Source organism: Ascaphus truei, chromosome 1 (genome assembly GCF_040206685.1).
Source record: "Ascaphus truei isolate aAscTru1 chromosome 1, aAscTru1.hap1, whole genome shotgun sequence".
Classification (NCBI taxonomy): domain Eukaryota; kingdom Metazoa; phylum Chordata; class Amphibia; order Anura; family Ascaphidae; genus Ascaphus; species Ascaphus truei.
In genome coordinates, this window is record NC_134483.1 from 275,148,589 (window position 1) to 275,162,861 (window position 14,273).

The 14,273-nt window shown below is 40.9% G+C and overlaps 1 protein-coding gene across 1 annotated transcript in view; it reads left to right on the forward strand.

Annotated features, from left to right (window-relative positions):
* Positions 1-14,273, forward strand: part of LOC142496247 (low-density lipoprotein receptor-related protein 2-like) — a 73,192-nt gene that overhangs the window by 20,533 nt on the left and 38,386 nt on the right. Inside the window, exons 6-16 of the mRNA XM_075602874.1 lie at positions 989-1,108; positions 2,235-2,360; positions 2,830-3,039; positions 7,443-7,611; positions 8,720-8,888; positions 9,139-9,367; positions 9,921-10,043; positions 10,649-10,873; positions 11,627-11,935; positions 12,507-12,716; positions 12,990-13,109. Of these exons, the coding sequence (XP_075458989.1) occupies positions 989-1,108; positions 2,235-2,360; positions 2,830-3,039; positions 7,443-7,611; positions 8,720-8,888; positions 9,139-9,367; positions 9,921-10,043; positions 10,649-10,873; positions 11,627-11,935; positions 12,507-12,716; positions 12,990-13,109 (2,010 nt within the window). The remainder of the gene's footprint in view (positions 1-988; positions 1,109-2,234; positions 2,361-2,829; positions 3,040-7,442; positions 7,612-8,719; positions 8,889-9,138; positions 9,368-9,920; positions 10,044-10,648; positions 10,874-11,626; positions 11,936-12,506; positions 12,717-12,989; positions 13,110-14,273) is intronic.

Sequence of the window (14,273 nt, forward strand, 5' to 3'; positions counted from 1 at the left end):
CGCTTGCCAGCGCGACAGGCCAGTCACGTGAGCGGTTCGCCCAATGAGGGCGAACCAGCTCCGTGACGTCACTGGCCCGCCCCCGGCCAGTGATGCCCCCGGCCCCGGCCCGCCCCCTGACGGCCCGCTGACAGCGCGTGCGGTAAGCAACCGCAAGGCCAGGGAAAGCACCAGCTTTCCCTGTGCCTTAGCGCGCCTCAGCACGCCAGCAGGGAGCATGGTCGAGGGATAGTACTGGAATATGGACCAATTGTCTCTTGTACTAGCTGCTTGACCTAATTTGTGGGTACAACTGGTTGAAAAGTGTCTGGTGCCATTGACATGGTTCAATTTTGTGGACAATTAAGTAATTTGGTAAATTTATGTGGCAATTTAACTTTTTAGAAGTTCCAAACTCCAGAGATTATAGTAAAATTAGATTGGAGAAAAAAAATGGACATTTGTTTAACATATAGAGGGACTTTTTGAGTCATCACAATTAACATTGGAGATGACACTGCACATCCTGTGGGCATTCATAACCTGCAAAAAATAATCCACTGTCTTAGATCTTTGGCGCAAACTAATTTGGCTGTATAAACTACTGGGTCTTTTCTGCACAATTCATTGCCATCTGCAGCCAACCAATATCTATGTTAAAAGCCACACAACTGAATTTCACTGGCATTTTCTGTCATTTTCTTTTCTGCAGGACATCTGTAGAAATTTTGGTTCTGTATAGGAGACAGTGTATGTAATATTTCCATTACTGCCTTGAAGATTTAGAAGGCTGCTAAATTGGGCAGACTACTGCTCAAGATAAACCTCATCTGTAATGATTTGGGCTAATTAGTACTGTACAAGCAAATATAATTTTTTTCCTCTCTGAGGATAGCTGCCACATAAATACAAACACTGTGTACATTGTCAAATTAAGCTTACATTTGTATTTCCCTTGCAGTTGTACATTCTGTATATAACCTGTTTTTGTTGTGAATGTGTAATTCAGATCAACTGTGCTCTGTTGCTAATGGAGGCTGCATGCACCAATGCGAAGAAGTAACATGGGGTGCAAAGTGCTCTTGCCATGCTGGTTGGAAGATTGACCTGGATGGTCAGAGTTGTGTTGGTATGTCTCGTTTTGTGCACCAAATAACTTTTGTATGCAGGTGTTTGCTTCAGCGAGAGCTCAACTATTTATGTTGAGGCACAAACCCAACATTTCAGATAGTCAGAACTTTAAATTGTATCTGTCTTCAGCCCATTTCACTTCTAAAATGTAAATTAGGGAATTTAACTTGTCACTTCATGACACAATTCTGGCCACTGAATTGCATTTTAGTGGCCCTTAAACTGCATGTCCCTACTAATCTTATAACCATGGAATAGACTAAAGAAAATATACTTGCCTGCATTCAAGAAAATAAGTTGTAGTAAACTAGTCTGCTATACAGTACCATCTGGTCTTCATGACCAGATCTCCACAACACTAATGGAAGGGACTTTATACACCCCTTGTCTCGTGCATACTGGACCATTGCAATAGATGTCCACCTTCTCTTTTTGTAAAAACCATTGTGCAGTTTAAGTGCAATTTGTTACAGTAAATCTTTTTTTACAGTTTAAATGTTTTATGCATACATTCTGAGCTGGCTGATGGTTTTTAAATGAGGCCTAATTGTGTGGACAGATTTAGTACTGTTCAGAAATAATGCGATCATTTACCATGTACTTTGTAAACATGTTTAATGTTGGGGCTATTATATTATCGTGCAAGCAATCTAAATAGTGGTTATACAGAGAAATGTGCACACATACTGTACTGTGTACTTCCATCGTTGGATATTTTTTAAATGTATAGAATATGGTTTGTAGGAGCATGTAAGCCAAAGTTTTACCATATCAAGTTTGAGAACTCTTCCTCACATGGCAAAGTATATTTTGCAGAAAATTCCTTGTGTGGGAAATCGCTGGTCTAAACAAGCTTGTTAAAATTGATAACTTATGGGAATACTGTATACAGCTATCCCCTTCTATAAACTGATGGACAGACCTTGCACTATTTAGACATAAAACTGGGGATAAAGTGTTTGCACTATGATGTACTGTAGCAATTGATCTTTTCTAGGTAGCCATGCTACATCAACAGTGTTCACATTGAGTGCCCTTTGCTTGTTAAGTCAACACTTGTCAGTCTTGGGTGTCTAACGATTAAAAAAAAAAATCTCCCCTTCTCTTCTACCCCCCATCCCCAGATATTGATGAATGTTCCATGTCCTACAGCCCTTGTCACCAACTTTGCAGGAATTCCAATGGGTCATTCACATGTGACTGTATTACAGGATATGAGCTTAAGGGGCAAACCGTTTGTGAAGTTATAGGTACGTACAAATGTGTAAACAGTCGGTGTTGGACTGCCTAACTTTGATTTTACTTTTTTTTTTTTTTTTTTTGATTGCTTGAATATACAACCTCCCCTTTTCATTGGGCCAAGAGATATTGACTTTTTTTTTTTTTTTATTTATTTATTTTAATTTGTGGGCATAATTTGTCATTTAAAAAAAAAAAAAAAAACTTTTTGTCCTATAGTTGGGCCTCCTTATTTTTGGATGTGACTTGTTGGCTTTGGTGCTAGGGTGTAGTTGCACAAATGTTTTTTCCTTTTTGACTAACCGTTCGGAAATGACTTGCATGATGGCTTTTGAAACAGATTAATTGCGTTTTTAGTTTAGATTGAAGACCTGCTTGGGTGCCATTTCAGAAAAGTACAGTATCCTTAGATACCTGACAAAGAGGCTAATAATGTGATAATATATTCTTTTCTCATGTGTTTGTTTTTTATTCCCCCAGACAATGCCACACTTATTTTGCTGGCAGCAAAGGCTGAACTTGCCATAGTGGATGTTAGGACCGGAGAATACCAGAGTCTTGTATCCATAAAAGTTGTACCTACTGCAATTGCTTATGACTTGTTTCGAGAGTCCTACTATTGGGTAGATGAGATGAAAACTCTACATACTTACGTAATTGGAGGAAAAAATTATACTTCTCTTTATCCAGGTAAATGTCCAGCTCTTCAAACTGGCTTGGGTGATATTGACCTAGGTGTTAAAATTATAGTGTCACATTTGTAAGCTTTCTTTACTTCAATCATATTGAGGTTGACCATAGATCTGTCTACTGAAAACAGGCAGGGGTTTATGGGTCTGCATACTAAATGTTTAGTTTGCTCCCACTAGGGCAGATGGGATCAGGTCATCATATAGTAAATGAAGACTGTTTCATTTTCTATTTACCCTCTTCTCCCCCTCTTCTCCCCCCCTCTCCCCCCCCCCCCCCCCCCCATGGCAGTGGGGATTTAACTTCATCATTGGCTTGATGTAGAACAGGAAATTTTCTGCAGGTAGTGTAAAAGACCCCTCCCACTATCTGCAGACAGTCTTTCCTATCCTGCAGCCTGAAGCCCCAACTGTCATGTCTATGGCTCTAGCGACCAGTGCCAACTTTGAATGCATCTTCAGAATGGAACAGTAAGGAGGCTCAGTAGGGACAACATTTTGGCGCACGCTCCCGCAGTATTGTAGACCCAACGATTGTCATACATTGTCATAGTGGATACATTTAAAGAGGCACTCTGCAGTATGGATCTGTGCAAAGACCAGTGAGCAGTTTTAACTTAAAGCTGTAAAAGTAACTGGTATGGAATCTGCTGCAAATACAGTCTCTGGTTAGTGGTGTGATATATATGTTAAATATTAAATGTAATTTATATTGCTACAGTATGTCTTGGACAACCAGGAGAGGGAAACTAAGTACTGTAGCAATGGAGGCTCATCCCTAAAAGTTTGCCTAGAAGGATTGAGTGTTAAACTTGCAACAAACCTGCGCTGGAAGCAAAAACTGAAAACTCAAAGAGCAGGTGGGGAGCCAAATAAGCAGGTCGCACATTACTTATCCTGGATGAAGGATACAGTAACCAAAGTATCTAGTCTGCACTACTTAGTGTTTAAATGGCCACAAAGGGCTCAAGATCTCAGACCAGCCTTCATGTGGGAATTTTGATTAGGTGTCTGAAGTACAGGATCAGAATTTCTCAGGAGGTGAATAGTGGGAATCCTCAAAAGAACCTTAATGGAAGAATCCATTAATTGACCCTCCTGATGGACATCTTCTAGCTTCAGGGGATCCAAAGAAAAACAAGGTTCTTTCTGTAACAGTCCCCCCCCCCCAAACCGCAGATAATGTGCATGTGAAGGGAATCTATATGTATTACCAGGTGTGTGGTGCTTAACAGGAGGCCTGAACCTCCTCCAGTGAGATCCTGAGGTGTATCCTCTGGAACGATCTTGCATAAACAGCGCCTCCACCTGTGTAGAATTCTAAGGGTAGAATGACTCCTAACACAGCACCCACATATATTAACCACATACACCAAAGGTGTGTATATATAAAACGGGTATACTATATGGGCAGATAAACACAATACAGCATACATCAACAATATGACAACAGCAACCTTAGTGTCATCCTGTAACACTGGCCTCACGGGCCGATAACCCACACCATATATCAAAGTCTCAAGTGTCCCCCTCCCACGTGTGGGACAGCTCTGCCCACTAAGATGAGATGAGGTTGGTGCACTTGGTGTATGATGCAGATACCTGCCGGGTATGTCCACACCCGGACGCGCAGATGTGTTGGACTTGAGATCCCTTGCTCCAGAAGGATGATCCCACATTGCAATCTGCCTCTGTGCGGGGTTGCTCCTGCATGGAGTGATCCTCAAGAATGTCATCTGTGTCAGCAGAGAGTGATTCACCTTTAACAGCAAGGTCAGGATATACACGCTTCCTGGCTGGACCCTCACTTAAGCTGCTCTACAGGACCCTGTCCCTATCCCAGGGTATATCCCTGTAGCAGCCACAAGCTGAGGGTGAGTGGGGCCTAAGGGGAGACTTCTGGCCTAGTGCAGGAGGCTACTTTCCTCCCTGCATAAACACACCCTCCCCTCTCTGTGTTCCGGCTCCTACTGACTCGTATCGCCTGTGCACAACAATGTATCTCTCCAGCAGGAGAAGGTGCAAGCCCTATTGGGTCCCTGGTGTCCTGTCTGCATCTGTGCATTCTGGAGGCTGTAGTCCCTGGCCAAGCTTTTTAACATTCGGGTCGCGTGCACCTGCTCCACTGCGCATACACAACCCTGTAATGGCCGCCACTAGATCTAGCTGCTCCTGCTCACCTGTAATGGACACCGCTAGCTTTGCCAACCTCTGCGCATGTGCGAACTCCCATGCCAACCCTAACATGGCTGCCGCTACACTGCGCGTGCGCGAACTCCCACAAGATGGCGGCACCCTGTTGCTGATGTCGCCGGGAGCCCCCGGCGACTCACTCGCAACTGCCCTCCCGCTGTCGGGGGTAAAGGAAAGAGAAACTGAGGTCTGGGTAGCCTGGCTACATTTCTTTCTTGGGATATGCTAGATTGCACAATATCCTTGAGACGCAAGGGATAGGAGAATGGAAAGCGCTTTTCCGGTCCTGTATGGTGGCTTGCAATATCAACCATAAGAATTTAGAAAGTGGTCAAGCGAGCTTCCAACTCTATCCAAAATCAAACTGGAAACAGATTATTTTGCCAAGGCATCACTGGATGCTGTGATGTTTGCAGCTAAATCTATGGCTCTTTAAGTGGTGGAGAGGAGCCTTGTGGCTTGGACACTGGATAGCAGATTTGTACCTCAAAGGATAACTTTATGCTAATTACCTTTTTCAAGGAGACTAGATCTTTGGGAAAAAATTTGATGGCAATGGATTCAAAGCATTAGTATGTAAAAGGGATTTTTTACTTCAGGAAAAAGCTAGGTTCTATTCCTCATTTCACAAGTCAGAAAGCCTGCATTATAAAGGCAAAATCATATTGGCTGGGAAGACCGTTCTTTTCAACGGTCAAATTGGAGAAGGGTCAAAGTGGTTTTTCACAGCCCCAAAGAGTGGTATTTGTTAGAGTAGTCCTCAGTTGGAGAACAAAAACGGGAACAAGTCCCTAATATCAGTGCTCAAAGTTCACAAGACCAATATGCAATATATACCACTTGAAAGATATATGAATTTTCTTGACAGATCTCATAAGCCTCTGTGTGTTCCTCTGACTGGATGTGCATGTATGTTAATATGTGGGGACAAATAAGCAAGGTGTCTGTCTGTCCAATAGGAAAAAGTCACCCTAGAGCAGCACCCAAATGAACAGTCCAATCTCCTGAAGTATAAACGGAGAAAAAGGATACTCGCGGTATTCAGGCAATCCATCCTAATGCGTGCATCGCGCCTGACTTGTAGTAGAGGGAATTCCAAACAGAAAAGCGGAGCACAGCTGCAATACAAATTGGGGCTAGAACACCAAAAATTTATGATAAAATCACCTTTATTCCGCGGTAGACAACGTGGAGTACAGGTGGAAACTGTAACGCGTTTCACACATCGCTTTGTCTTTTGGCATTTTTAAGGCACAAGCATCTCCTGCACATATATGCAAGGCAGCCGTATGGTTGTCCTTCAATACATCACATAAAATATTATAGATTGGACATTCAGGACTGCTGACTAAGCTTTGGTCAAAGTGAAGTTTGATATAAAAATAAACCTTTCTAAGCACCTCACCCCTCCCTCCCCCTGCATCCCTGTTGTTGGGGTCTTTTTGCTGCTCAGCTGTGCTCACTTCAGACTCAACACCTGAGTTGCCACCAATGCGTGTAAGATGTTTGCTGCCATTTTGCTGATGCAGTTGCTCTGTTATCTGAAATGGTGTATTACTGAAGACCAATGTGTATTTAAGTCCTTCAATCTTTGCACTGTACAGTACCCTGCTCTCATATCTCTGCCTCTGCACAATCCAATTATCCAATGCCAATTCCTTTAACTAACAAGCGGCTATTTGAAATGCACCAACCTTCTTATCCCCCTGTACGTTATTTCCACTAACCCTTATGGATTGTAAGCTCATTGGGGCAGGAATTTCCTTGCCTACCTTAGCATTGTATGTTTGATATTTTATGGTTTCTGTCCTACTGCGCCAAGGAGCAAAAAGATAATTTATTTTGGGCTTACTGTAATTTTGTTTCCTGGAACTCACTATGGCAGTGGGAACAAATTTGCCCTCCCCATGTTTGAATTTGTTTATCAGCTATAGGAGAAACCAGAGACTGCCTGCAAGTAGTGGGAGGGGTATTTTAAACTACAACCAGCATAACATTTCCTGTCCTACTTAAAGGATGGAGTGAACCTGACAGTGCCCACAGCCTTAATGGGTTCCAGGAAAGAACCCCTTTTTTCTCTGTGCCTTGCCACATATTTTAGCAGAACTGCTCCTATTAAGCTACAGTACAATAAGCTCTAATAGGATGTTTAACAAAAGGCAATATCTTTATTTTTATTTTTTTTTCTCTTCTCCTCCCCCCCACTTCAAGATGTTGGAAGTGTTAACAGTATATCTGTAGACTGGTTCACAGGACAACTGTATTGGGCCAGCAGCAAAAACAAGACCATATCAGTTGGACTGAGTGATGGCAGAGGATATGTCAGGATTGTGGAAAAGGACATAGTACCTGAACAACTTATTGTGTTTCCTAATAAAAGGTGTGTGAACAATTTTAACCATGGTAACTTGCTCCTTATTTTTTCTGTACTGAGAAAATACTTATGTATAATACATTAAAAAAAAATGTTTTTCATGTAACCAGTATTCTTGTTCCTATAGCAACCATTTACAAAGCCACACCCCTTCCTCTTCTGAAACATCTTGTCTGTGTAGATTATATTGATGTACATATTGAATGGATTTTTTTTTCTACAACTGCTTTCAATAGAAGTTAAGAGACGTGCAACAAATGCACCATTCCAGCTCTTGTTAAAAGCTTTCATTGTTTTCGTAGTGTGAAAAAGAATTTTTAACTTCTAAATGAAAAATGTAACGGCCAGGGGGTTAAAGTGGTACTGTTATTTCAAAAGGTTTTAAGCCTTGTGGGCAAGAGAAAGCTTAGCCCTCGTACTAAAGTTGAATTAACTTTTTTTTATTTTTTTATGCCTCCAAAAACTTTAACTGGCGCTATTGGTTTGAGGGGGAAAAAACAAACCAAAAAAAACTTGGTGTGAAGGTACTTGGAATATCACTACCAAGAGCCAAGGGGAAAAAAAAACTCAATACTGTAGTAGTGAAAATCTACCGAGACTCTCGGTAAAGGCTGTCGAATAAGTATAGTAAATTGGTAATGACACTGAAATGCAGAAAGATGTACTGCAAGGGCTTGGTTCCTATTAACGGGACACAAAGGTATGTATCAGTTGAGGCTCTGGCACCCCAGGTTTCTTGCAATGATGCACAGATTTTCATTGCAACTGATCAGTTGATTTTGCTTTTCATGACCATTTAATTCCTTAGCAAAGTCAAGGACAGGTGAGATCTTGGTGGATACATGTGGAATGCCAGTCGAAAAACGTTCTTTACAATTTCTAACTTAGGAGCCAATGGTCTAAGATTTCTGTATGATGGCGTTGTTGCTGTTTTGCTAGTCCTAAAATGACCAAGCACAAAATGTCAACTTTTAGACCAACAGGTGTACTGGAGTTTACAATAATATGCCACATTATCGAGCCTGTGTAACAATTCTCCTAAAAGTCATGCTGTAATAAGATTGTAGTAAACGCTAATAGGGAATGTCATAAAGATTTTATTCACTTTCCACAGATACATGTATTGGATAAACTATGGTAAAAAAGGAAACACTACAATTGAGACAGCTGGGATGGATGGATCTGATCGGCATGTTGTCACGATTGTTCCCATGGAACAACCGTTGGGGCTCACTCTTGACTATGTTGCATCACGTCTTTACTGGATCAGTGAATACAAAGAGGTAAGAACTGTCATTTCTACCTGGTGCTGTTTGCAAGAGATGGCACAGTCTTGGTGGTGGTGTCTGCCTACATACCCAAATATGCCATAGGTTCTGAATCACAAATATATTTTGAGTACCCATAATGGAAACCGCTGTTGTGACTTGTTCGGACACTGGTGATATGAGCAATGTATACGTTGCTAACCTGATTTTGTTGAACACTACTTCCCTTGGTCATGTATACTTGTGTTTTTTTTTTTTTTTTTAGTCTATAGAAACTATTAAGATTGATGGCAGTGGTAGATTCACCTTCCCAGATGTACTGCAGAAAGATCAAACCTTGTTGGGTCTAGCAGTGTTTGAAGGATGGTTCTTTTTGGCTAACGAGAGTTCGCTGACCTCTGTATTCCGAAACAATCCAGTTGAGCGAGAATTACTGTTGAATACTTCTCTGATTTCTGCATTCACTGTGCTGCATGAGCTTCAGCAACCCCGAAGTAAGTTAAACGTATAAGTTGATTTTAAAAATGCATTTAACATGTCACCCAAAATACATACTGTAGTAGAGTGCTTTTTGTATTTTTATTTTAAAAAGCCTAATGAGGGCAGCAAATCCTGTACTTTAAACAAGGTTTTATTTTCGCCTTTAAAAAAAAAATATTTCTAGATTTTCTGCAGTGGTTTGCTAATTTTTGTCCTATTAAATACTACAGGATGTTATTGTAAAACACAAGAAAATGCTCCCAATTCCTTCTAGTGACGTGTATATCTAAAAAGAATAAAGTGCAATCCGGTTGGTCTGATTATATAATTCTGTTCAATAATTGCACCGTCAACTAACCTACCGAATGAATAAATATCAAAGCTTCTGTCTTGTTGCAGAATATTGTTCAACCTCAGTAAAAGCATAACTGCACAGAAATGTCCACACTTTACTTTGGGGTAAAGTTTTGAATAAGTCACCTGATCAAATGCCACCAATTCTTTATAGCTGTCTAGTAATCTATTTATCTGCAACTGCAAAATATTTGACTATTTTCTTTTTCTTAGATGTGTCGCCGTGCTCTCCAGGGACTTGTAGTCACCTCTGCTTGTTGTCACCAGTTCACGCAAAGGCATACAAGTGTGCTTGTCCTTCAGGACAATTTCTTCTACCATCTGGCAAATGTGAAAGTAAGTGCTTGTATTTGTGTAATTGTAGCTGATACTTGCCCCTTACTGATGTGGGAACCCAGAAAATGGGCTGGTGCCGAATGGTAGATTTAGGGGGGAGGGGGGGGGGGAATTTGAGTCAATGTAACTTTTGAAATCCGTGCTGGAAATGCTTCACTGTCTCCTGTTTAATTACTAGCATACTGTATTTTTGACATGTTTAAATCAAAGTATCTTTATACACTTTAAGACACTTGCCATATCTGAATGAGCCTGTTCCTGCCGAAAGCGACAAATGGGCAATTTGCTGTGGCTATTTAGCCCCTGAGGTAGGGTTTACAGTTTGACTTTTGGAGGGTTTCAGTTGGGGATTAGGCTTTATAGTAAGGGGGTTACATTTTAGAGTTTACAGTAAGGGATTAGCGGGTTACACTACCTGCAGCAGCCAAATGACCTGGCGGCAAGCACCCCGGGCTAATTGTCCTAGACATGTTTCTTCTGCCGCCTTTGGGACATGCCCCCAATTACCTGCCCAAACAACCCATCCTCCATCGGTCAACACCCCTGGATTGGTCATTGGGGTATGTGTATGACATAAGTGTTCATTTTGTGCTGTTCTTTTTCAGACTTGAAGATCATGTGTAGTGGTGCCAATGAAATAAACTTGCTTGAGTTTGGGTTTCAAGGAACCTTTTTGAAAAAGACTCTGGTACAGCAGCTACTGACCAACATGAAGCTAATGGATGTTGACTGGAAGAGAGATCTAGTTTACTGGACAGATGATGATGGACAACTAATGCGATCCAATGGTGTCTTAGGAAGTGTCCAAGTCATCCCATCTGGTGGTCCAGGTTTGTTTTGTCACCTTGTCTTTGCACAGGGGGTCGACTCCAGCCCTTGCCCACAAGGTAAGGTTTTCAGGATATTCCAGCATCAGCACAGGATGCTGTCAAAGTGAGCCACTTGTGCTGAAGCTGGGATTGCTTTGAGCCACCTATTCTAAGCATCCTGTAGTCAAGACACATGGTCTTCCTCTGCATGTACAAGAACATTGCCATTTTTTCACAAAAACGTGTGTGGAGCGTGTAACATTGTTAATTGCATAGCATTCTCAGTTGTCATGACAGGTTCAATTTTCACTTCAATTTTCACTTCAATTTTCATTGGAGGTTTTTTAGTACTTAATGATTTTTTGCATTTATAGAAATCAATAAACACTTGACTGATGGTATCCTTCACTTAACTAGCCAAGGATGATTCTTTAAATGAAATACAAATTTGGTAAGGAGTTTATTTTCTGCTAGGAATTACTAACGTCTCAAAATAGTGTGGCACTCATGATCACCGAAATTGTAAAAAAAATGAATTGCGACTGCAGCATGGCAAGATTGTTTGGGAGCTCCATAGATAAGTCTATGTACAGTAGATGACGTTTAAATGCATGCATGCTAGGGAAATAAAGTTTACAAACATAAGTAAACTTTGATAACGTGGTTTATTTTTTTTTTTATAATTGTGAATTAATTAGGCTGCAGTCTTTATTTAGCCTTCCAAAAAGTGTTTTCCTGCAAGAAAGTATTAAAAATAAAAATTCCTCTCTTTAGTGTGCCTGGCAAAAGTTGATATCCCCACTGGCAATATATATTGGTTATCCTGTGAAAGAAATGCCATTCTCATTACAAGATATTCTGGGCTTGGCACAAAGACTGTCTATAAATCAAACGGCACAATACAGCACTTGTTTCTGAATTGGGAGAAATCTTTTTTGTATGTGCTTGAAGATCAGAAAATGATCAGGCGGATGAACCTTACTGGTGGTGAACTGCAAGATGTGTTCAATGGCACAGCTCCAGGTTTTGACCAAATTAGATTGGATATAAAATCCTATAGCCTTGTGTGGAGCTCTCAGTTTGGTAAGTGGCAGACTACTAAGAAACCAAAATCATGGATGTTGTATGTTTTTAAGTGATTTAAAAAATCTATGCTGAAGGCAAGTTGGAAACAACTTGCTAATGTGTGCTTTACAAACTTGAATTTGTGTATACAGCTCAACCCCGTTATAACGCAATCCTTTACAACACGAATCCACTCCTAACGCGATGCAAGCGTGACTCCCAGTTTTCATATTTATGAATACTTTACAACACGATTATTGGTATCTTAAATACTTGTACAATGCATACAATTGTACATTATTTCTAACACAATCCGCTTATAATGCGATGTGATTCTTTGGACCCCAAGCACAGCGTTATAACGGGGTTGAGCTGTATTTAAAAAAAATCAAGAAAAAAAATCTGTGCTTAAAGTTTTTATTCATTCAGTTATGACTTCAGCATAGTCGATGGCCATTAATAAAATATTTTAACATTTAGTAAATGGAAGCTTGGTTTTCTGAATTAATATAATTGCTTGACGAGAAACAATAACATTCTTTATCTGTAAAAGGCTTAATATAGCTATTTTTACTACATATTTTTGTAGGTCTCTATGCATTGAGTCTTTTGAAAGGTAAATTTTTGCCCTTAAAAGAAAATTGGTCGCGTAAATTGGCAGATGCTTATGAACCCTATCTCCTATCCTACAATGATCCGACTATTGAAATATGGGAAAGGAAAACCATGAAGATTATCACAACAATCAAAGCAGCAAACCTAAACAAAATGATAATTGTGACATCAAATTTTGTAAAAGGCAAGTTTTTATTTTTTATTACTGGAATTGTCACAAGTTTCTGTTGGGCAGTTTTGCTTATCTGTATTAACTTTATCTACTCTTCATACAGAAAGGGTTGTTTCAGTATTTAGTCAAAACAATATTAAGTGATGGGGAGCCATGTTTGCACTGTATAGGGGGGTGAAGTAGCCGCAGTATATGATAAATTGCCATTGGAGAAATGTAACGCTGTTTCAAAACTAGTAGCTTAGTCTTTCCATAACTTGTCAATTTTTTTTTTTATGTATAAAGGAAGTTACTCTCTATGCAGCTTTGTCAATGGTGGGTGTATGCCTGAGGAGATATGTGTAACTGGTCCTAAAGATGTGGTAAACTGCCTGTGTCCAGACGACCGTGTTAACTGCACTGAAAGTAAGCATTTGAACATCTCGGCCACTGACCTATTAAACAAAATCACTTCAGAAATATTGTTCCACAGACTAAGAGCACATATTTGTTTTTCTAGTGTTTAAGGAAAGCAATTTATGCTAATTCTTTGAAAACCACAACGTAGGTTTTTTTTAACAGACTTCAAATTTTAGAAAGGCAGATTTGAATAAATTGAGAAATCTACAAGGAATATATTGTGGTTTTGCTGTGAAAGAACTAGGCAGTCTTTAAAACATTTTTAAAAAGCGCACTTATCCGTGTGTACCCTTGGTTAATGTAAAAGAAACAAGGCTAAATGGGTAGGGGAGGAAATTGAAAAGAGGCAGGCATTTTGATTAAAGTCAGAAGGGACAGAGGCATATCAGAATTATAACGAATGTATACACTACCGACACACTTTATTGAAGTGTGGTCGGTACCGCAAGCCGGGAAATCTCCCGGCTTGCTAGTGGCCGCCCCTCGGCGTGCCGCGCGTCATAGACGCGCGGTCACGCGTCATCGGGAGCGTGCGCCCCCTGCACGCGTGTCCAGGGGCTCCCCGAGGGAGCCCTGGTGTCCCGCGATCGCGGGACAGCGGCAGGGGGTTCCGGGGGACCCGGCGGACCCGGCAGCGGTAGGGAGAGCGCCCCGATCGGAGGGCGCTCTTCCGCTGCTTCGGCGCGCGCCCGTCACACTCGGGCGCGCGCCAGGCTACTGCTGCGGCACAGAACGGGCAAATGCTCGAATAAACTGTGCCGCAGCAGTAGTAACAAGTTGGAAAAGGGCAATCAAATGAGCAAAAATGGATTGCAATAGAAAGTAAGATCAACCCTAAGGTTATTTAAAGCACTTTTTTATTTTATTACATTAGAAAAAAAAATTAAGTAGGACCCTTTCCGTGTGAGATGGGCAGGCAAATAATTGAAAAAAAAAAAGCAGAGGTATTTGACACATTCTTTGCCTCTGTTTACCAGGGAAGAATTGGTTACAAAAATAGTACCTCAGTAGGAAGCCACAACCATTCATTTTAAATCAACTGTTAATATAAAGTAAGGCATCTGGCCCCAATAGCACCTTATACTCTTGGATGTATGCCAAGTTCTGCCAATTAGTTAATATTCAAGGACTCCACAGGCTCGGTACTGCAAGATTGGTGTAAAGCAGACA